The 24,989-nt window shown below is 38.2% G+C and overlaps 1 protein-coding gene and 1 long non-coding RNA gene across 2 annotated transcripts in view; one reads left to right on the top strand and one right to left on the bottom strand.

The window, feature by feature from the left end:
* SLC39A12 (solute carrier family 39 member 12) overlaps positions 1–24,989 on the bottom strand; it is an 84,441-nt gene that overhangs the window by 8,526 nt on the left and 50,926 nt on the right. Inside the window, 2 exon segments of the mRNA XM_017869209.1 lie at positions 19,712–19,899; positions 22,477–22,635. Of these exon segments, the coding sequence (XP_017724698.1) occupies positions 19,712–19,899; positions 22,477–22,635 (347 nt within the window).
* On the top strand, positions 12,520–21,286 carry LOC108527754 (uncharacterized). The gene is made up of 5 exons (XR_001884920.1): positions 12,520–12,551; positions 13,322–13,410; positions 14,388–14,521; positions 18,659–18,757; positions 19,674–21,286. It is a non-coding gene; the product is annotated as an uncharacterized LOC108527754 (long non-coding RNA).

Raw genomic sequence — 24,989 nt, 5'->3', positions numbered from 1 at the left:
CTCTGTGAAACCAGGGACTAGAATTCAGCCACAAAAAAAGACCCTGCCCAAAGCCTTGGCCCTCTGGAAACATCCAGAAATGAAGCTAACTGACCAGGCTCAAATTATACCACAGCTAAAGGAACATCAGCCCACATGGATGCAAACAAACCAGAACAAGAACCCTGGCAACTCTAAAATCAGGAGTGTCTCCTTACGTCCAAACTGCCACACTAGCTCCCCGGTAATGGCTGTTAACCAGAATGGAATGGCTGAAATGAGAGACCTAGAATTGAGAATCTGGATAGCAACAAAGATCATCGAGATTCAAGAGAAAGTTGAAACCCATTCCAAGAAATCTAAAGAATCCAGTAAAATGATTCAAGAGAATGAAAGATAAAATACCCATTTTAAGAAAGTATCAAAGTGAGCTGACAGAATTGAAAAACTCACTGTATAAATTTCGTAACACAATTGGAAGTATTAACAACAGAATAGACCAAGATGAGGAAAGAATATCAGAGCTTGAAGAGTGGTTCTTCGAATTAACTCAGTCAGACAAAAATAAAGAAAAAAGAACTAAAAAAAATAAAATCTCTGAGAAAGATGGCATTATGTAAAGAGATAAAATCTATGACTCATTGACATTCCTGAAAGACAGGGAGAAGAAGCAAGCAAATTGGAAAGCATATTTGAGGATACTGTGCATGAAAATTTCTTCAACCTTACTACAGGGGTTGACATTCAAATTCAGAAAATTCAGAGAAGAAAACCCTTGCAAGATTCTATATAAGAAAATCCCCAAGACACATAGTCATCAGATTCTTCAAGGTCAATGCAAAAGAAAATATATTAAAGGCAGCTAGAGAGAAGGGGCAGGTCACCTACAAAGGGAAACTCATCAGACTAACAGTAGATTTTTCAGCAGAAACACTACAAGCCAGAAGATGTTGGGGGCCTAATTAAGAATCCTTAAAGAAAAGAAATTTCAACCAAGAATTTCATATCCAGCAAAACTAAGCTTCGTAAGTAAAGGAGAAATAAAATCCTTTACAGACAAGCAAATGCTAATGGAATTTGCAACCACCAGACCTGACGTACAAGAGGTCCTTAAGGAAGGGCTAAGCAGAAATGAAAGACCATTACCAGACACCACACAAACACACTGAAGTACATAGACTACTGACTCTATAAATCAAATACACAATCATGTCTACATAACAACCAGCTAACAACACAATGACAGGATCAAATCCATACATATCAATATTAACCTTGAACATAAACAGGCTGAATGTCCCACTTAAAAGGCACTGAGTGGTAAGTTGGATAAAGCAGCAAGACCTAAATGTATGCTTTCTTCGAAGAGACCCATCTCACATGCAAGAACACCTATAGACTCAAAGTAAAGGGATGAAGAAATATCTATTAAGAAACAGAAATCAGAAAAGAGCAGGGGCTGCTATTCTTACCTTAGACAAAACAGACTTTAAGCCAACAATGATCAAAAATGACCAAAAAAAGGGCATTACATAATGATAGAAGGTTTGACTCAACAAGATGTAATTATCCAACCAATGGAACAGGTTAGAAAACACAGAAATAAAGCTGTACACTTACAATGATCTGATCTTTGACAAAGCAGACAGTAACAAGCAGGAAAGGACTCTCAATTCAATAAATGGTGCTGGGATGACTGGCTAACCATGTGCAGAAGATTGAAACTGGACCCCTTTCTTTCACCATATACAAAAATCAACTTGAGATGGATTAAAGACTTAAATGTAAAACCTAACACTACAAAAATTCTAGAAGAAAACCTAGCAAATACCATCCTGCATATCAGTCTTGGCAAAGATTTCATGACAGAGACTCTAAAAGCAATTGCAAAAAAAATCAAACGTTGACAAGTGGGACCTCATTAAACTAAAGATCTTCTGCACAGCAAAATAAACTCTTGACTGACTAAACAGCCTATAGGATGGGAAAAATATTTGCAAACTATCAATCTAAGAAAGGTCTAATATCCAAAATCTATAAGAAACTTAAATAAATTAACAAGCAAGAAACAAATAGCCCCATTAAAAAATGAGCAAAGGACAGGAACAGACATATCTCAAAAGATGACATACACATGGCCAACAAGCATATGAAAAAATGCTCTATATCACTAATCATTAGGGAAATGCAAATCAAAACCACAATGATGCACCATCTCATACCCATTAGAATGGCAATTATTAAAAAGTTAAAAAACAGCAGATACTGGTGAGGTTGCAGAGAAAGGGAATGCTAATATACTGCTGCAGAAAATGTAAATTAGTTCAGCCACTGTGGAAAGCAGTCTGGAGTTTTCTTAAAGAAGTTCAAATACAACTACCATTCAACTCAGCAATCCCATTACTGGCTATATATCCAATAGAATATAAATCATTCTACCATAAAGACACACGCACCCATATATTCATCACAGCACTATACACAGTATCAAAGACATAGAATCAACCTAAATGCCTGACAATGGTGGAGTGGATAAAGAAAATATGGTACAAATACACCATGGAATGCTATACAGCCATAAAAAAGAAAGACTGCATCTTTTGTGGCAACATGGATGAAGCTGGTGGCCATTATCCTAAGTGAATTACAACAGGAACAGAAAACCAATACCACATGTTCTCACTCATAAGTGGGAAATAAATACTGACACAAAGAAGAGTATAACAGACATTAGGGCTTACTTAAGGTGGAGGGTGAGGATTGTAAAACTACCTATTGGGTGTTACATTGATTGCCAAGGTGACAACATTATCTGTATACCAAATCCCCACAATATGCACCTTATCTATGTAACATACTTGCACATGTATCCCTTGAACCTAAAAAAAATTGGAAGATAACTAAATGAACAGATCTAGCAGGCAGAAAATCTGTAGACATAGTTGAATTCAGCAGGACATCAATCAATTGGACATAATTGACATCTATAGACTACTTTATCCAACAAGAGCAGATTGCAAATTCTTCCCCAGCTCATGTGGAACATTCACCAAGATAGACCACATTCTGGGCTATAAGACTGACCTTAATAAATTTAAAATAATGGAAGTCATACAATTTCTATTCTTAGGTCATATGGATTAAACTAGAAATCAATAACAGAAAGATAGCCGGAAAATACCAAAATAACTGGAGATTAAATAACATACCTCTAAATAACACATGAGTTAAGAAAGAAATCTCAAGAGAAACTAAAAAAGTTTTGAATGAATGAAAATAAAAACAAAATTTATCAAAATTTGTGAGACAAGAGTGAGAGTGGTGCTCAAAGGGAAATTCAGAGCATTGGATTTCAGAAAAGAATCAGAAATTATATATATCAGAAAGCAATAAAGATCTAAACTCAATACTCAAAGCTTCCTTCTTAGGAAACTAGAAAAGGAAGAGCAAACTAAATCCAAAAGTAAGCAGAAGAAAATAATGAAAGAACAGAAATCAATGACATTAAAATCAGGTAATCAATATAGAAATTCAACAAAGCCAAATCTGGTTCATTAAAAAGATTAATAAAATAGATAAGCCTCTAGTTAGGCTAACAAAAAAAAAAAAAAAAAAAAGGAGAGAAGATACAAAGTGTTGATGCTGGAAATCAAAGAGAGGATGTCACTACAGATTCTGTGAACATTCAAGGATAATAAAGAAATATCAGGAGCAATTCTATGCCCCCAAATTTGATAACATAGATGAAATGGACCAATTCCCTGAAAAACACAGTCAGCTAAAACCCACACAAGAAGGAATAGACAATTTGAATAGGCCTTTATCTATTAAAGAATTTGAATTAATAATCAATAACCTCCCCAAACAGAAATCACCAGGCCCAGATGGGCTCACCAATGAACGAAACACCTTAGGAAAAAATTTTACCAATTCTCTAAAATCTTTTTCAGAAAGCAGAAGTAGAAGGAATATTTCCAACTCATTTTGTGAGACTAGCATTATCCTAAGAACAAAACCAGGCAAAGACATTACAAACAAAGAACACCAACAGATCAACCACAGAGCAATGCTTCTCAAAAATATAGATGCAAAGATGCCAAACAAAGTATCAGCAAATCAAAACCAACAATGTACAAAAGGAATTATAACCTCAATCAAGGGGGATTTATTCCAGGTATGCAAGGCTGATTCAACATTTGGAAATCAGTTAACATAGTCTATCACATCAAAAACTAAAGAAAAAAAATTACATGATCATATCAATAGGTGTAGGAAAATAATTTGACAAAATCCAACATTCAGTCATGATAAAAACTCTCAGTAAACTAGGAATGAAGGTAATTTCCTCAACTTGATAAAGAACATTTACAAAAACCTATAGCTAACATATACCTCATGGTGAGAAACCAGAAGCTTTCCCAGTAAAATCAGAAGAAAGGCAAGGATGAGCCCTCTCACTGCTGCTTCTCAATATCATACTGGAAGTTCTGGCTAATGCAATAAGATTAGAAATGGAAATAAAAGACATGCAGATTAAAAACAAAGAAATAAGACTGCCTTTGTTCACAGATGACATGATAACTATAAAGAAAATCTAAAAGATTCAACAAAAAAGCTCCTAGAACTGATAGTCAAGTATAGCAAGGTTGTGGAATACACGGTTAATATTCAAAAGTCAACTGCCTTTCTCTATATCGTCCGTGAACAGGTGAAATTTAAAGTTAAAAACCATTTACATTTGCAGTTCCAAAAATGAAACATCCAGTTATCAATCTAACAAAATGCACAAGACATATATGAGGAAAACTACAAAACTCTGACAAAGGATATCAAAAAACTAAACAAATGGAGAGGTATTCCATGTTCAAGGATAGGAAGACTGTATATCCTCAAGATGTCAGTTATTTCCAATTTGATTCAATTCAATCCAAATCAAAGTCCCAGCAAGTTATTTAACAACAAACAGATTTTAAAGTTTACATGGAGTGGAAGAAATCCATAGTAGTCAACTCAATATTAAAGACCGACACTGGAAAATATTGGAGACCTGACACCACCTGACTTCAAGACTTACTATAATGTTACAGGAATCAAGACACTGCTGTGTTGCTAAAAGAATAGACAAATAGATCAATGGCATATAACAGAGAGTCCAGAAATAGACCTAGATAAATACAGTGAGCTGATCTTTGATAAGGGAGTAAACACAATAAAATGGAGCAATGGCCTCTTTTCAAAAAATAGTGCTGGAACAACCTGAAATCCACTTACAAAAAAAGTGAATCTAGACACAGTCGTAACATTCTTCACAAAAAGGTGGATGGATCATGAGGTAAGGAGTTCGAGACCAGCCTAGCTAACATGGTAAAAGCCCGTCTCTATTAAAAATACAAAAATTAGCCAGGCGTGGAGGCATGCACCTGTAATCCCAGCTACTCAGGAGGCTGAGGCAGCAGAATTGCTTGAACCCAGGAGGCAGAGGTTGCAGTGAGCCGAGATCATGCCACTGCACCCCAGCCTGGGTGACAGAGCGAGACTCCGTCTCAAAAAGAAAAAAATTAATTCACAATAAAGCATAGACCTGAATTAAAAATGCAAAACCATAAAAATCCTAGAAGATTATGATAAAAGAAATCTAGGTGACCTTAGGTATAGCAATGACTTTTCAGACAAGATGCTAAAGACATGATCTATGAAAGAAAGAATTCATAATCTGGGCTTCATTAAAATTAAAACGTATTTTTTAAAATACATAAGTAGATAATTTATTTGGGCCAAGATTCAGGATTGCAATCCAGGAGCATAGATTCAAGCTGCCCTAAATATATACTCCCAAAATTAAAACCTCAGTTCGGTGAAAGACAATGTCAAGAGAATGAGAAGATAAGCCACAGACTGGGGGAAAACATTTGCAAAACATTATCTGATAAAGGAATTGTATCCAAAATACATAAGGAACTTTTAAAAGATAATAGGAAAACAGACAATTTCCAATTAAAAATGGGAAGACCTGAGTAGAGACTCGCCAAAGATGTATGATGGCAAGTAGTCATATAAAAAGATGCTTAGCATTTTATATTATTAGGGAGTTGCAAATTACAACAACAATGAAATACCTCTATACACCTATTCGAATGGCCAAAACCCACAACACTGACAGCAACAAGTGCTGGTAAGGATGTAGAGCAACTGGAACTCTCACTCATTGCTGATGGAAATGCCGAATGGTACACCTACTTTGGAAGACAGTTTGTCAGCTTCTTACTTAACTAAACATACCCTTATCATATGATCCAGCAATCATGTTTCTTAGCATTTCCTCAACAGATTTGAAAACGTTTGTTCATATGAAAACCTGCTCAAGTGTATTTATAGCAGCTTAATCCATAATTACCAAAATTTGGAAGGAACCAAATTTGGATGTCCTGCAGTAGGTAAATGGATAAATGGTGATGCATCCAGACAGTGAAATGTTATTCTGCACTAAAAAGAAATGAACTATCAAACTGTAAAAAGACAGAAGAAACTCAGATTTGTATTATGAAATGAAAGAAGCTAATTTGGAAAGGCAGCATACTGTATCATTACAGCTATATGACATTCTGAAAAAGGCAAAACCATGAAGACAGTAAAAATAGCAGTGGTTGACAGGGATTTGGGGGAAGGAGGAATAAATATGCAGAACACAGGGGACATTTAGGCAGTGCAACTATTCCGTATGATACAATGGTGGGTATGTGTCATCGTCCATTTGTCAAAACCCATAGAATGTATAAAACCAAGAGTGAAATCTAACATTAACTATGGACTTTGAGTGATAATGTGTTAAGGTATGTTCATGAATTGTAACAGATGTATCACTGTGTTACAGGATGTCTGTTGTGGCGTGGTTATGCATGTGTAGGGACAAGGGACTTAAAAATAAAGTTTAAAAAAAATCAATTTTTCAGTCACACTAGCCTCATTCAAGGGACAATACCCACATGTAACTACTGGGCACCATTTGGATAGTGCAGGTGAAAAAAAAAGTTGATTATTTATCTTTAGAAGCACTCTTAACAAGAGTTACACATCCACTTTGAGAAGAATCATCATGATTATGGTTCATTGTGTACTTTTATGTCCCACCCATATAGTTCTGTTACTCTAAAATTTGTTAAAAATAAAAAATAAGGAAAAACTAAAGCATATTTCGAGTTACTGGAGTGTTTGGTGTCTAGGGCCCAACTAGACTGTGCTTTTTCACAGTCTTTTGTTGATACTCAGGACAAGATTTAGTCCAAGCACTTTCCACAATATTATACCACCAATACATCGAGATTTTTTTTCCCAAATGTGATCACTATTATGAAGAGTCGCTGGAACATCTCCCTAATATCAAACACAGAGAAAAAAATGAAAAAAATATTTTGAGCATTCACTTATTCACATATTGAGAACAACGTTAATAAGGCGTTCAGCTAATTTTATCTCAATTTTAGTCTTTTGATGATTATTGATAACATGTCAACTAAAAATGATTACAAAGAGATATTAATAGTCTTTCCATTAAACAGATATATAGGTAGATAGATTTAATACGGTTCTTAGTGGCACCCAAAAATTTGTACAGTTTTTGCCCAACCTAATAATCTGTATAATCCTTTATCCATGCAGTGTCTCCAACAAAATTTACTGAAAATTCATCTATGAGATCACAACTTGCTGAAAAATTGGTAAACTAGGAAGACTGGCCTTTATAAATCCAAAAAGTACGTGAACTGGCTGAGTTCGTCTTTCTTCTCCCATACATCCTCTAGCCATCTTGCTAGTTGTAGTGCTTCACCATGAAGTCAATCACACTACATTTTACTTTTCTTTCAGATAGTTAGAAACATGAAACCACACACAGGTTGTCTCTTCGCAGCTGTGATCATCATGACGCTCAAACTATAGATGCATTAGATTTGTAAACCTATATTAGTCCTAACAAGCAAGCCAGTTTTTACCTGGCATTCACTATCACAAACTTTAAGGAAATACCAGAAAAGTTGCTCTAGTGAACAAGAAAAAATTTCAAGTAAGGATTGATTTTGTCACATAGCACAAGGACTTAAAAAGACATGATCACTTCTAACATTGAAAGACAATAGAGATTTCCTTTATTTATTGTCATAAATGCATATTTCTCTATTCATACAACTTAAAATTGAAGAAGGAAAAACAGACCCTGAATGAGATAAATTTTGATTTCTGTTTCCAGTGGGTTTCAAAAACAAAACAAGAGAAAAGGGCTTATGTGATTGTTGGGGAATCCTTCTGACTTATAAATGTGTCTTTAATGTACACATTTTATGCATTATACTTTTAAAATACTGCTTGTAGAACACATCTTTCTGTTAAATAATAATTTGTTAAGCAGTAGGTATATATTTTTTCACTCCCAAGATGTTAAAACAAAATCCAAATATATACATTTAGCAAAGTTGAAAGACAAAATAAACACACAAAATTAGTTGCATTTATAAACACAAACAATGAACAATCCAAAAAAGAAATGAAAACAAATTTACTTACAATATCATCAAAAAGAAAAAAATACCTAGAAATAAAATTAACCAAGAAAGTGAAAGACTTGTACACTGAAAACTATAAAACATTGCTGAAAGAAATTAAAAACACATAAATGGAAAGACATCTCATGTTCATGGATTGGAAAATGTAGTATTATTAAGATATCACTATTACTTAAACTATAGACTAAAGGTAATCTCTAGCAAAATCCCAATCACTTTTTTTAAAAAAATAGAAAAATTAACCCTAAAATTCATATGAAATCTCAAAGGATCCTCAAATAGCCAAAACAATCTTGAAAACTAGTAAATTTGGAGATCTTACATTTCCTGATTTCAAAACTTAGTACAAAACTAGAATAATCAAATGAGTGTGGTACTGGCTACAGACAAGCATATAGACCAAGAGAATAGAATAGAGAGCCCAGAAACAAAGTCTTGCACACATGATCAATTGATTTTCAACAAGGGTGCCAAAACCATCCAATGGACAAAGGACAGTCCTTTCAACAGATGGTGCTAGGGAAACTGGATATATACATTCAAAAGAACAGGCTGAACATGGTGGCTCATACTATAATCTCAACACTTTGGGAGGCCAAGTCAAGAGGATCACTTGAAGCCAAGAGTTCAAGACAAGCCTGGGCAACATAGTGACACTCCAAATCTACAAAAAAAATTTTTTTTTTTAATTAGCTGGGCATGGTGGCATGTGCATATAGTTCCAGTTACTTGGGAGGTTGAGGTAGGAGAATCACTTGATCCTAGGAGATCAAGGCTACAGTGAGCTATGATCATGCCACTGCTCTGCAGCCTGGGCAACAGAGCAAGACTCTGTCTCTAATAATAATAATAATAATAACAATAATAAAGTTGGATGTTTACCTAACACCATATACAAAAATTAACTTAAATTGGATCAGACCCAAACATGATAGCTAAAACGCTAAAATTCTTAGTTTGCTTTAACTGTTTAGCTTTTTAGCTTATTGTGATATATTTTGCTTATTGTAATATGCTGATTAACTACTTATCTTTTTAACTTATTGTAATACCATTGTTTAGCTTTTTAGCTTATTATAATATAAAGATTATAGTATTACAATATTTTTAATAAAGCACCATTTAGGGTAGATCTAAGAACCTATGTGACAATAAGAGATGTCACTTGCTACCTGGTAAATATTCATTGTCATTACTTTCCACTATAAAACATGAAATTCTGAGTTTTGTTTAGATCTCAAAGTCCCTGAGCATAAACTCAGTTCTCATGTCCTCACGCTTCATTAAGAACTACAAACTAATCAATTTTTGCAGGATTGAAGCCCTTTTTTTTGATTGAAGCTACTTAGGAGGCTGGAGTGCAGTGGTGTGATCTTGGCTCACTGCAACCTCCGCCTCCTGGGTTCAAGCGATTCTCCTGCCTTGGCCTCCTGAGAAGCTGGACTACAGGCGTGCGCCACCACACCCAGCTATTTTGTGTTTTTAGTAGAGAAGCAGTTTCATTATGTTGGCCAGGATGGTCTGGATCTCTTCACCTCGTGATCCACCTGTCTCCGCCTCTCAAAGTGCTGGGATTACAGGTGTGAGCTACCGCGCCCAGCCGCCCTTTCAATAGACTGCAGGGTTTTCTACTTCTAATTTATTTGTGATGGTTTGCTGTAAACAAGACAGAGGGAAGTCTGGAGTGTCTTTCTTTTAATGAATCTGGCTGACCCTCTAATTGGACCTTGGTGGAGACGGTTACATATGCACAGAGATGAGCTTTTATCAGCCACAGAGTCTTAAAAAGGCCCTCCAGGATTTTTCTTTCTACAACATTCTGGAGAATAAACATCTTCTCTGGAATGTTTGCTTACAAATACTATATCAATTCTTGCTTTTAACAATCTTCTGAGAGTTGAATCCAAATAAAAGTTTGGTTATGGCTATCTTGTGCTTTTCCTTTTTTTCATGGTATTCATTTTTTTGGTTGTCCCTTTTGACATCAATCAAAAGAGGGATGTTAGAATATGTTCTATTTTAGAATCATATTTGATTAGTAATAGTAGAATCCTCAACACTCTGTTGACTCAAGAATCTCCTGAAATTGGGAGGTTCGTTCCCACTGTTTTGAGTTTAGGTCTTTTTCAACTAGTATTTATGTTCAATAAACAACTTAACAAAGCTGTTTTAACCTTCCTTATTATGCAAGAAAACAAAGACCACAGCTCTCAGCTTATGTGGGACAGCCAACCTGGAGGCTTTTCTCAAGGTTATTTTAAAATCTTCAGCTTTAAAACTTTTATTTGCTGAATAATTCAAATGCAGAATCTTATATGTCTATCACTTCTCAATGGGATCTTCCCAAGGCAATTCATGAAGCAGTTTGCAGCAGAAGATAAATTAATTTTTTTTTTGAAAACTGTGAGTTATAAGATAAAGAGCACATCACTGTCACGCACAATTAGGAGAGACAAAGATGTTACCTGCTTTAAATTTGTATTTAACAATTCTCTTCTCCTTTTTTTCCTTAGGGGAAGTGATTCAGTTAGACAAATTCTTAGTGGTAAAGCTCAGCAAAGACAGACGTCAGCCACCTTTAGTTCAGTTGAACAATGTGGGGGTTAGGATGCTGATCCCCGCACAGCTGAAAATTCATGTATAACTTTTGACTCTCCCAAAACTTAACAACTGATAGCTTCCTGTTGACCAGAAGCCTAACCAATAGCACAATTAACACGTATTTTATATGCTCTGTGTATTATATACAGCATTCTTACAATAAAGTAAGCTAAGGAAAATAAAATGTTATTAAGAAAATCATAAGGGGGATGAGTGCAGGGGCTCACGCCTGTAATCCCAGCATTTTGGGAGGCTGAGGCAGGTGGATCACTTGAGGCCAGGAGTTCCAGACCAGCCTGGCCAACATGGCAAAACCCTGTCTCTACTAAAAACATAAAAATCAGTGGGCATGGGGGCACACGCTTGCAATCCCAGCTATTCCAGAGGCTGAGGCAGGATAATTGTTTGAACCTGGGAGACAGAGGCTGCAGTAAGCCAAGATCACACCATTGCACTCCAGCCTGAGTGACAAAGTGAGACTGTCTCAAAAAAACAAAGGAAGGAAGGAAGGAAGGAAGGAAGGAAGGAAGGAAGGAAGGAAGGAAGCAAGGAAGGAAGGAAATACCTGGAGGGGGCACTTGGGCTTTGTATTATTTTGTTTTGGGAAAGAAAAGAAGAAAGAAAAGAGAAGCAAAATGAAATGAAAAGGAAAGAAAATCATAAAGAAGAGAAAATACATTTACTATTCATTAAGCAGAAGTGGATAATTATATAGGTCTTCATCCTCATCTTCACATTGAGGGGACTGAGGAGGAGGAGGAGGAGAAAGAGGAAGGGTTGGTCTTGCTGTCTCAGGGGTGGTAGAGGCGGAAGAAAATCTGAGTGTAAGTGAACCCATGCAGTTCAAACCTATGTCGTTCTAGGGCCAACTGCATTTTAAAATAACTGCCTTCGGAAGATCTGAGAAATTAGTTAGAAGAAAAGATGGAATGAGGAGTAGAAAGAATACCAACTTTCTGATGGTCAATTTCTTTTTTTTTTTTTTTTTTGTTTTTGAGAATGGAGTCTCACTCTGTCACACGCAGGCTGGAGTGCAGTGGCCAGATCTCAGCTCACTGCAAACCTCCGCCTCCCTGGGTTTACCGCCATTCTCCTGGGCTTCAGCCTCCCGAGTACTGGGACTACAGGGCCCGCCACCTCGCCCAGCCTAGTTTTTGTATTTTTTTTAAGTAGAGACCGGGTTTCACCGTGTTAGCCAGGATGGTCTCGATCTCCTGACCCGTGATCCGCGCCGCCTCGCCTCCCAAAGTGCTGGGATTACAGGCTTGACCACCGCGCCCGCAATTTCTTTTATTACAGGGAGAATTCAGCCCTTCACCAAGTTGGGCTTAATACCATTTTCTCAAGTAGAAAATTTCTAATGTGGGGTTTGACTGATTTTTATAGAAAGAGAATAGAAGTCTTTCAAAATTGTTGGTAAGAATGATTCACCCTTCTTGCTTTTGTTAAGAAATAATTGTGAATGTTAAATTACATTAATTTTGCTGCCTGAAATGAGTTTTGAATACTTGCTATTTCTTTCTCAGTCAGAGGATATTTAAAATGATGCCAATGGAACTCACTGAGTTCAACTACAATATTTGTTGAAAACAAATACGTATATCAAGGTTACTTCATATGTCTTTTTCAAACAAACTCTCTTCCTGTGGGTGGATGTTTAACAGAATTACAGTTAGGTATTGCCAAACTTCAAAGAAAGGAAGACTTACTCATCCTTTGGATGGAGAAAGGATTCATTTACCAGACCCACCTTGGTGATTGTAGATCTTTGACTGAATTGCCTTGGAGTCTAGATTTCCTTGATAAAGACTCATTCAAACTCAATAAATTACAAGAAAAAGAAAGAAAAATTGGGAGGAGGGAATGGGATCAATATTCTAAAAGTCTAGGATTCTAGTTTAGTTTAATTTTATACTCATATGATGAAGAAGAGAGGAGAAGCCTGGCTAGAAAGGTGGATGTTTGTCACTCAGTTAATGTTTTTTTGTTTTTACCCAATTCATGTTCTTGAAGCTGCTACATTTACTAACCTACAATAAGTGTAGAGAGGATTAACTATACTGATAATCCTATTTATTGACCGGATTTAATACTCAAGTTTGGTTTTTGCATTTTTGGATATGTTTTAAAGGTAGAGGATCTTAAATTCATATTCAAAATACTTTCTATCCTGCCTTTCACATAAGGAAAATTATCTGGAAATTGTAAGTGCTCCAGGCAAAAGTCTGGATGTGGTATTACTTCTGGGAGGCACTTCTCACAAGAGGGAAGATAAGTAAGTCGCTCTAAGTGACTGCTTTGTATTCTTGAGGTTCCTGGCTCCCCAACCCTCCACCCGCACAGTTATTAGATAAGTAAAATAAGGTTGAAGAAACATAAGGGATAGTCTTGGAGAGGAAATGAAGTTTTAAAAGAGTATCCAAAAAACGTGAGGGTTGGGGGAAGAGATCTAGAACCCTATATGGTGAGGGAGGTTGATGGGGGAAGTGGGTTTGAAATTGGGTATTTCCCCTATTCCAACTCATTTGCCTTGGATACACCTGGAGGGGGTACCTGGGTTTTGTTTTATTTTGTTTTGGCATGAATTGGACAGTTACTTCCTTCCCCATTAGCTCCCTCCCTAAGTTACAGCTCCTCCACCAGCCTGGGTTCTATCAGTGTACTAAATTCCTGGGCAGTTGTCCAGCTCCCCCCATTGCAGGGACATCTCTGGTTACATCTACAGTGACAGTCCCTTGAGGTTTCTATAGTCCTGTTGCTATGGAAACACCATTTTGGCAGGATCTAAAAACCTTAAGAAAAATGCCTAAAGGTTTGAAACTTTGCTTCAGATCCAACTTCCCTTGACATAACCCATTTGTTTTTTTAATTAACTAATTTATACTTTAAATAACAAATTATATTAGCTAAAAATATAGTCTCTCTTATCCAAAGTGCTGGAAAAAAACAATACTTTGAGGGCTTTTTTTTCTAGTTGCGCCATTTTTATAAACTTTAGAGAAGCTGGATTTAAGAAATCCTGTAGATTTCCAATTCTGAGAATTTTCTTAGAAAGAACGTTCAGCTCTCAGACAAAATGAGATGCTCTTACATAGCTGCAAGAAAGTAAAGAGAAAATTAAATGCAAAGTAAGAAGGAAGGAAATAACGGAGATTAGGGCAGAAACAGTACAAAATTATGAAGCAATTGATAGATAGGTATTGCTAGTTTTTTCTCTTGGGGTATTTATGCTCCCTGTTCCTGTAAACTTAGGTACTGTCAGACCACAGATCCCTGTTCCTGGGGAGAATGCACCAGGGAATACAAGAAAGTGGTGGTCCACAACCTTTTTGGTCCCAGGGACTGGTTTCATGGAAGACAGTTTTTCCGTAGACTGAGGGTCGGAGGTGAGGGGGATGGTTTCAGGATGATTCAAGCACATTATATTGGTTGTGTACTTTATTTATATTATTATTACATGGTAATATATAGCGAAATAATTATGCAATTCACCATAATATAGAATCAATGGGGGCCCTGAGCTTGTTTTCCTGCAACTAGTCGGCCCTATCTGGGGTTGATGGGAGACAGTGACCAATCATCAGGCATTAGATTCTCATAAGTAGTGTGCAACCTAGATCCGTCACATGTGCAGTTTACAAGGTTCATGCTCCTGTGAGAACCTAATGCCCCCGCTGATCTGACAGGAGGCAGAGCTCAGGTGAGCAATGCAGAGCGGCTGTAAGTACGGATGAAGGTTTGTTTGCTCACCTGCTGCTCACCTCCTACTGTGCGGCCTGGTTCCTAACAGGACCAGGGGTTGAGAACTCCGGCAATAAAGTTTCCAGTGAACTTGAAACTATCACTACCATGTGCTCATTTGGGGCTCCCTATATTAATGGATCAACGAACAGTGAAGAAAGTTACTCTAATGGTAAGAGCAATTGTTAGTAATTATGTCAGATGCATGTGAACAAGAGCAACCCATCTTGAATAGGAGCTGGGTAAAATGAGGCTGAGACCTGCTGGGCTGCATTCCCAGACAGTTAAGCCATTCTACATTACAGGATGAGATAGGAGGTCAGCACAGGATACAGGTCATAAAGACCTTGCTGACAAAACAAGTAGCAGTAAGGAAGCCAGCAAAATCCCACCAAAACCAAGATGGCGATGAGAGTAACTTCTGGTCGTCCTCACTTCTATCCTCCCGTCAGTGCCTTAACAGCTTACAAATGCTATGTCAATGTCAGGACGTTGCCCCAGATGGTCGAAAAAGGGGAGGCATGAATAATCCACCCCTAGTTTGGCATATCATCAAGAAATAACCATGAAAATGGGCAACCAGCAGCCCTTGGGGCTACTCTATGGAGTAGCCATTCTTTTATCCCTTTACTTTCTTCATAAACATGCTTTTTCTTTGCACTGTGGACTCTCCCTCAATTCTTTCTTGCACAAGATCCAAGAACCCTCTCTTGGGGTCTGGATTAGGACCCCTTTCCTGTAACAATTACCTTGAGGAGTTAGGGGTGCTGCTGCATGGTGAAAAGAGAAGGAACACAGCTAGAAATTCAGATTTCTTGGAGCATCTCTTGGTGTTTCTTGATGCCTGGTAACAATGGTCACCAGGCAACTAGAGGATACACAGCCTAACAAGGACAAAGCAGTGAACATTCAGACCCTTCAGTGAAGACCTAAGTTGACCCTCCCAGGAGAACAATGTAGATCAACCCAAGCAAGTGCTGCTTGGAGCTCTGGAGGATCAGGATTGGATGCTGGAGAGCAGAGATGATGAATATCAACTATGGCCTCAGGGCCAGCAGGGTTTGGCGCTTCTCCTACTTATTATTTTGTATTAAGTCTTTGTGGTATTTTGGCTGGCTATCACCACGAAGGGACTTGGGGAGAGATGGGTGTTAAGAGGAAAGGAGGGCATTTGAGGAGTGGAGGGAGTCAACCGTTGATAGACATCACACGTGTGCTATTTCAGATGCACTCATTCCCATCTCTGACCCCAATCACTGCTGCAGAGACCCATTCCAAGGAGGTGTTGATTGGTTTTGCAGAGTCTTGCTTCTGGTCCACACTGCATTCCTCTTTCTCCTGCCCTGGGCTTCTTTGATGTGATGGCTTGAGCCCCTTTACGGGAATGCTCTTAGTACTCAAGTGTGTATATCCTGGAAGTGGAGATGGGGAGGTAATGCTGGCAGGGCCAGTGTTGAACACAGGGACAAGAGCCTGTACATAAAGCCTCTTCCTTTCCTAGGTAAACTATTCTGAGATATATTTCTTGAGCCTCATGAGAAGGTCCTGTGTGATCGTGTTCCCATAGTCCTGGTCAACTTAATAAAAACACAGATGGTATTGACTTTTCTTCCTTCTCTGTTTCAGTTCGCTGGCCCTTCACTTCTGCTCCCTGGGATCACCTCCCAGATGAATTGCTTTCACCCTGTCCTTTGTCTTCCCACCTGCTTTGAAGGAAACCCAGTCTAGGACACTGATCTTCATAACAGAGCATTAATTTCCTCTGGCCACCCAGAGCGGCATTCATTCTTAACTTCCTTTAGACATGCTTCAATGCAATTTGGAGTTAGTGTGCTTGAATAAACCAATTCTACTTTGGAGAATTAAGGCTGGCACTTTTCCCTGGAGAGGACTTTCTTCTTTACTGACCTCATTGCTAATGGCCTCATTTATGTCTCTAGTTCTTGTTCTCTGGGGGCTTTGAAATAACACACCCAATTTCTTTCAAACAAACAAACAAAGATCTAGCTAGTCTTTTGACATTAACCTTGTTCAGAAGGTGCCTGGTTAATATCCAGGATTTAGCAATTAACTAGTATATTCTATCTAGTATTCCGCTTTACCCTTTAGTTGCTGCATTTATTTTATTTGCTGTTCACAGAGTCTTTGCAACCTTGTTTTCTTCCCTTTAAATGACCGAGTATTTTCTTTGGCATGGCCTCAGAGAACAGTAACAGTTAAAGTTATTGCTATGTGAAAGCGCTGCGTTTGTTTAGAAGTTGCTCTGAAGGCCGTGAGAGCAAGCGACCTGGATGATAGGAAGTAGCCCCGGGAAACTCACAAGTATTTTTTTTCCTGTCTTTCTGCCAGGATGCTGGTTTTTCCTCGGCTAATAGTTATTTGCAATAGGGTCAAGATTTATGCCAGTTGGAATCTCACAGGATATCAGTCACATTGCTTTCTTATAAGCAATTGCTTACCCTTACAAGAAAAGGAGCAGGAACATTGAAAGGAAAATGACATATTTAGCTTAGGGTTCTGCATGACAAATGACTCTTGATAACCTTCCCAGGTCAATTCTGGGAGAGTAGACAAAAGCAAAGAAAACAAATCGACTACAGACATCGACATTCATCTACTCAAAGAGAGAACCAGTCTGTGTGAAAAACAGAGTAAACTTCAAAAGAATCCAGCAATTGCCCTGAACTGAGCCATAAAGAGAAATTAGAAATCGAAAGTTGAAAATTAGGAAGCTCAAGAGCGAATCTGAGGACTGATGTGTTCCACACATTACCTTCAAGAGCGTATAGTTTAAACAAAGGATAGCTCACATCATTAAATGGTGAGTGACTGTGGCTTCAAAGTCACAAAAAAACTGTAAATACAGATTTCTCAAGTTGAAAGAATCGCAGGATTCCATAACATTGACCTCAGGTTGGGGGATAGGTTCAGAAAAAGGGGTAAAATTTGCTCCGCTTTATTTTATTTTTTTTAGGTTCCTGGGTACATATGTAGGTTTGTTACATAGGTAAATGTGTGCCATAGTGGTTTGCTGCACCTATCAACCCATCACCTAGGTATGAAGCCCGGCATGCATTAGCTCTTTACCCTAATGCTCTCCCCACCCCTACCCTCCCCCGACAGGCCCCAGTGTGTGTTGTTCCTGTCCCTGTGTCCACAGGTTCTCATTGTTCAGCTCCCACTTATAAGTAAGAACATGCAGTGTTTGGTTTTCTCTTCCTGCATTAGTTTGCTGGGGATAATGGCTGCTAGCTTCATCCATGTCCCTGCAAAGGACATGATCCCATTCCTTCTTATGACTGCATATTATTCCATGGTGCATATGTATCACATTTGCTTTATCTAGTCCATCACTGCTGGGCATTTGGGTTGATTCCATGTCTTTGCTATTATGTATAGTGCTGCATATATCTTTATAATAGAATGATTTATATTCCTTTGGATATATATCCAGTAATGGGATTGCTGGGTCAAAATTTGCTCCACTTTTCACCTTATTATCAAAATTAGAATGTGCTCAGAGCATCACAAATAATATATAAGAACATTTCTAAATATGGAAGGACATTTGGTGTTTACCTCATCTGCATGCATCTCATACGAGTTAAGAAAAACCCCTGGAAACTCAGGAGCCTTAGAGTGGGGTTTAAAAATGGCAAGGTTTACTTTGAGAATCCCCTTATTAAGACTTACTTCAACAACGCACTGCTATTTTGGTTGTAGCAGCACAGGTTTCTGCCTCCTATATTTTTTTCCTTATGAAACGTATCTTTTACTTCCAGGACAGTGGTTGGATTCTGCATCATTAGTAGTCCATCTCAATGAATCGGTTCCACATATTGCCTTCAACATTAGTTTACTTTTTCTTCTCCGGGACACAGGTAATAACACATCTGACTTTTATTCAGCTTGATTTCAGCCTTAAATCCTTCTTTGGTTATTTTATTTCATTTTTATTTGCCATATTCCAACCCATGATAAGGGATAATCGATACGATTTTACCTTTAGATATTTTTTAAGTTGTAAACAAGCCCAATAGAGAGTGACTTTCAAAAAGACTTTTATCTTATGGAGACCAGAATTTAAGAAGCAAGACAATGTGAAATTTCCCAGGTTCAATTCCCTCACCATGTGATACAGAAAGAAAACCAATGACTGAGTTATCATTAGGGTCAACAAGGAGCTCTATAGGAAACATACGTTGCAATTTTAGAGACCAAATACTATAAAAAACTTTCTTTCCCATTTCATCAGTGCAATGGCCCCTTGGCAATTAAAACTTAAAAGATGTAATCATTATTTTTAAAAATACATTTGGTTAATTAAGTCAGTGATTTAATTCAATGACAAATTCAGTTGAATTATTTTCCATTGTATAAATAAAATAGCTGGCTATTTAACAGAACTTTCACATTGTAAAAATAAAGTAACTGGCTGATTGACAGAACTTTTCATTTTTCAACTGGAAATATAGGCATCATATATAGATACAAAGCTGGAATCAAATGAGCTGATGATTACTTTTTGAAGATTACGAACATTTCATTCTTTCCACTTAAATTCACTAAAAGAAAAAAGTTTTACATGCAACTGCTATCACACACCTGTCACTTTAACGCTACAGAAAATGTCAATATTTTCTGTACCTCAAATTACATTCTTTCTGCCTAGAATGCACTTTCTGGGAGTACAAAGAATATTTCCTTAATAGTTTATACTGTTTTATAAAGTCTTCTCTTCTACTCATTTATCCTTCCATTTTTACTGGGTTTTTTTTCTCTGTTTTACATTTTCAGTGTTTAGAAAACCCAAATAGAAAAGCCACCAAGCTTACCATTTCAACCAAGGATAAATATAAGAACATCCCAGCAGTGACTGTGAAGATCCAGTCTTGAACGCATGGATCAGCTGACACAGAAAGGCCAATGTATAATCCTATGAAGGCAGTTAGGGAACTTACAAAATTCATCAGGATGGCGGTCTTCATAGAAAGTCCAGAGCTTAAGAGCACAGCAAAGTCTCCTGAAGTTTAAGAGGAAAGGAAAATATAATTATCATTTAACGGAAGATGCCTTTGCTAAAGTAACGCACTATTAGCTATTTCAAATGTCAGCACCGGAACCAATTTTATAGGTAGAGTTGAGTGATCAGTAAATAAAATGCTTTTCTATATTTCTCTAGAATTTGTAGCCCATTCATCGTACTGTCAGGAAGTTGCATTTCAAGAGTTCTATTCCTTTGGCTGCTCCTAAAGATTGTATATACAAGAGGTCTGTGACATATTCTTGAATTCTTGATATCCTATGACATTTCCAACTTAGATAAATGCAAAGTAGCCACTCGCTGTCCCAGGGTTTCTAAATCTTTGGGCCTGGAAATTTGCCAGGTGAAATCATGACACTATATGGGCTTTCATTATTTACTTATGCAGAAACTGCTGTGGGGAGAGAAAACTACTTAATATGAGATTTTTAAAGCACTGCAGAAGTTGGTTAGGAGACAAATTTTTCCCTTTAGAAAATGATTATAGGAAAATCATCTCATTGTCTCCATGCCTTCCCTCCAAGAGAAGATTGATCTATTAGTAAATGTGAGAGCATCTACTTCTTAGTTTGGGGGATTGAGACTAAAATTCAATAAAGAGACAGCTTGGGGACCCAGCTTTCTAATTCCATTGCATAACTGTTCCCATGAACTGGGCTTGAAACATCTCTGTTGGCCTGCTGCAGACTGTCACACTGCCCTGTGGTTTTGGGTTGAGGATTGGGGGCTACATCACTGTTGTAGTAGCAAAACTCAGGACCATAGATAGGGGATGGCTTCCAGACCAGGTGCATTTTAATGTGCCCAGGAAGGACCTTGGATAAACTGCTCCAAGAAGGATAGGTCAATAATGAGTCAGTGTCAGGACTCTGAGCAACGGACTCCAAGCACAATAGGGCAAGAGTTTCCTAGGGGTAACGTAGGTGCGAAAGTGGAAGCAGAGAGACTGTGAAGAGCCCTCTCCCTTGGGAGCCTATGCCAGACCAGCCTCTACTATTTCTGGGTCTGTTTCAGAAATGTCTGTTCTAACCCATCTTGTGTCCTGGGAGGCAAAGAACAGGGCTATATTGTTCTCACTTATTTGTGGGACCTAAAAGTCAAAACAATTGAATTCATGGAGTTAGAGAATAGAAGAAGGTTACCAGAGGCTGGGAAGGGTAGTGGGGTGATAGGGGAAGGTCGAGGTGAGGTAAAGATGGTTAATCACTACAAAAAAAAAATTAGAAAGAATAAATAAGACCTAGTATTTGACAGCACAACAGGGTGACTATGGTCAATAATCATTTAATTTGTACATTTAAAAATAACTGAAAGAGTAAAATTGGATAGCTTGTAACACAAACGATAAATGCTTGAGGGAATGGATACCCAATTTTGCATGGTATGATTCTTATGCATTACATACCTGGATCAAAACATCTCACGTACTCTATTAATACATGCAACCACCATGGACCCACAAAAATTAAAAGAAAAAAAAAGTTACAGGGCAACTAAGATTATCCAGAAAAAGAGATTTATGAGCATTTGCACCACACACCTGTCATTTCAATGCTAGGCTTGGCTTTAAACATTTTGTATAAGTCAGGTTGATGAAACCATGGTTTGGTTTTTTGTTTTTGTTTTTGAGATGGAGTCTCACTCTGTTACCTGGACTGGAGTGCAATGGCACAATCTCAGCTCACTGAAAACTCCACCTCCTGAGTTCAAGCAATTCTCTCACTTCAGCCTCCCAAATAGCTGGGGTTACAGGCCTGGGCCACCACACCTGGCTAACTTTTTGTTTTTAGTATAATGTATAATCCTATGAAGGCAGTTAGGGAACTTACAAAATTCATCAGGATGGCAGTCTTCATAGAAAGTCCAGAGCTTAAGAGCACAGCAAAGTCTCCCGAAGTTTAATAGGAAAGGAAAATATAATTATCATTTAACGGAAGATGCCTTTTACCCTGTTGGTCAGGCTGGTCTCGAACTCCTGTCCTCAGGTGATGCACTTGCCTTGGCGTCCCAAAGTGCTGGGATTACAGCTGTGAGCCACCATGCCTGGCCGGTTTTAATTTAAATGTGATTTTATCTTACTGGCCCGTTTGCTGATGTGATGGATAAAGTTTCCCTCCTAATATTTTTCTCACATTTAATATGTAGATTTTAAAGTCCTTGTCAAAATTCTAAAGTANTACTGGCCCGTTTGCTGATGTGATGGATAAAGTTTCCCTCCTAATATTTTTCTCACATTTAATATGTAGATTTTAAAGTCCTTGTCAAAATTCTTTAAAGTATTTCTCTGAATGACTCTCTCCCATATGGAATTCTCTGGAATCCAAATAGAGTCATTTCTGGCCCTGGGAAACATCATAAAGGAGTTTAACTGGATTTTATTCCAAGGTACAGGAGTTATTTTCTACTCCTCCTCTTCTTATGGTTTAAATAAATTATAAAAGGAAAGAATTCATCTTTCAATCCTAGGTGAGAAAAAGAATCCTAGTAAACCATAGCTGGAAAGATGTTATTTCTTTCTCAACAAGCCAGAAACAGTAATTCCATTGCTGAACTTACCCATTTCGTGTGGGATTTCATGACACAAGATAGCAATCGTGGTGGTCACTCCTGACTCGGATGATGAGGAGAAGGCTGCTCCTATGGCTAGGCCATCTGCAAAATTATGCAGGCTGTCCCCAACCAGAATCATGATTGCTAACAAACTAATGACTTTACCTAAAGAACCAGATAAACACAGAAGAAGCATTAACAGAGTGTTACATATTTCACCAAATCCTTCAAAACCAACCAGCTTTCCCACCTACCCTTGACATTCTTATATTCCATCTAATGAAATACCATCACTTTGTTTCAGCAAAAGTCAGGACTAGAGATTTAAGTGTGATAACCAACACACTTGAACGTATGGTCACTGTTTTGCTAACTGGTCTAATGAGATAAATTACATGCTGGCATTCCTTATTTTAACATCTTATGCAGTTATGCCTAAAGAAGAAAGTAAAAACCATGTTGTAACCTCCCCAGATACCACTGATGACCTTCCCGTCTGTCTTTTGTAACGCATTTCAAAATAATTTAAGAACCTTGCTATAGACTAAATGTTTGTGTCTCCCCAAAATTCATACGTTTAAACTTATTCCCCTAGTGTGTGGTATTAGGAGGTAGGGCCTTTGGAATGGAATTAATACCCTTATAAAAGAGATGCCAAGGAGTTCCCTTGCCCCTTCTGCCACTTCCCGCTGTAGGAAGGCGCCATCTACAACCAGAAAGTTGGCTCTTGTCTTGCACCTTGATCTTGGACTTCTAGGCTCCAGGACCACAAGAAAGAAACTTTTGTTGTTTAGAAGCCATCCAGTTTATGGTAGTTTGTTGTAGCAGACCAAGTGGGCCAAGACAAACTTCCCAGGGGAAAGTCATTAAAATGGAGTCTATTTCGCAAAGCTGTTTATGTGAGTTAGACTTTCTGTGTCAGTCTAGGGCAGTGTGCTTTCTGTCATTGTGTGATTGTTTTGTTTCCCTTTCTGGTGGGTGCTAATGACTTCCCTGAAGCACCCCATTCACTCCCCACTGTGACTTCAATAGAACCACGACCAACATTTCTGGCCCCAAAGTTAGCTTTGCAATAAGTACTCAATGTTTTCATCTTCCTGCAAGATAACTTTCAGCACTAGGCCAGTTAGATGTTGAACAAGATAAAGAGAAGCTTCCGTCTTCATGGAATTCTATTGTATAATATGTATTAACTGGTCAGGAGAGAGCCAATGAAATAATTTTGATCATAATTGGGTTCAGCTTTTTAATGGACAGAATTTCTGTTCTGAAAAATCTAAATTGCATGTTAGTATAACTCAATTGTAGAGTTGAATGACTCACAAGCAGAAAAAGTATTTCGAGCATAGTACTTATTTTGGTAGTAATCTGCCTAGGTAGACCATTTGATAAGAATAGTCATTAATCAATTGTCATAGTCTAAACTTCCATTAATTATTCGGTTGCATATATATTGTGTGACAGGTGTAAGTAGTAGTTACTGTTACTGTTAGAACTAAATGCATAATGTTTTTTTTTTTTTTTTTTTTTTTTTTTGGCAGAGTCCTGCTCTCTCACCCAGGCTGGAGTGTAGTGGCACAATCTCACTGCAAGCTCCGCCTCCCAGGTTCACACCATTCTCCTGTCTCAGCCTCCTGAGGCACATGCCACCATGCCTGCCTCATTTTGCTGTATTTTTAGTAGAGATGGGGTTTCACCATGTTGGTCAGGCTAGTCTTGAACTCCTGACCTATGGTAATCCACACGCCTCAGCCTCCCAAAGTACTGGGATTATAGGCGTGAGCCACTGCACCTGGCCTGAATGCATAATTCTAATAATTGTGTTCAATAAAAATAGAAAGAGGATACTTCCTGGTTTCTAACTGTTACACGGCCTAAGACTACAAGGGAGATTGCATTATAATGTGGTTTGCCATCTTATTTGGGGAGTACGAATTGATTCATATCATATCCCACACTGTGATATAAATAACTTCAGTAAATAGCAGATAGAGCCCAAATTAACATCTAGAAGATAGCTCCATTTACTGTGTTTCAAAGATGGCCTGGAGGGGGGCGGAGCAAGATGGCCAAATAGGAACAGCTCCAGTCTCCAACTCCCAGCGTGAGCGACACAGAAGACCAGTGATTTCTGCATCGTCAACTGAGGTACCGGGGTCATCTCACTAGGGAGTGCTGGATAATTGGTGCTGGTCTGCTGCTGCAGCCTGACCAGCGAGAGCTGAAGCAGGGCGATGCATCGCCTCACCTGGGAAGCGCAAGGGGGAAGGGAATCCCTTTTCCTAGCCAGGGGAACTGAGACACACAACACCTGGAAAATCGGGTAACTCCCACCCCAATACTGCACTTTAAGCAAACAGGCACACCAGAAGATTATACCCAAACCTGGCCGGGAAGGTCCCACGGCCACGGAGCCTCCCTCATTGCTAGCACAGCAGTCTGCGATCTAACCGCAAGGGAGCAGCGAGGCTGGGGGAGGGGCGCCCGCCATTGCTGAGGCTTAAGTAGGTAAACAAAGC

Source organism: Rhinopithecus bieti, unplaced genomic scaffold (genome assembly GCF_001698545.2).
Source record: "Rhinopithecus bieti isolate Rb0 unplaced genomic scaffold, ASM169854v2 scaffold_3043, whole genome shotgun sequence".
NCBI lineage: Eukaryota > Metazoa > Chordata > Mammalia > Primates > Cercopithecidae > Rhinopithecus > Rhinopithecus bieti.
The sequence above is the reverse complement of the archived record's forward strand: the minus strand, read 5'-3'. Positions and strand labels throughout refer to the sequence as shown.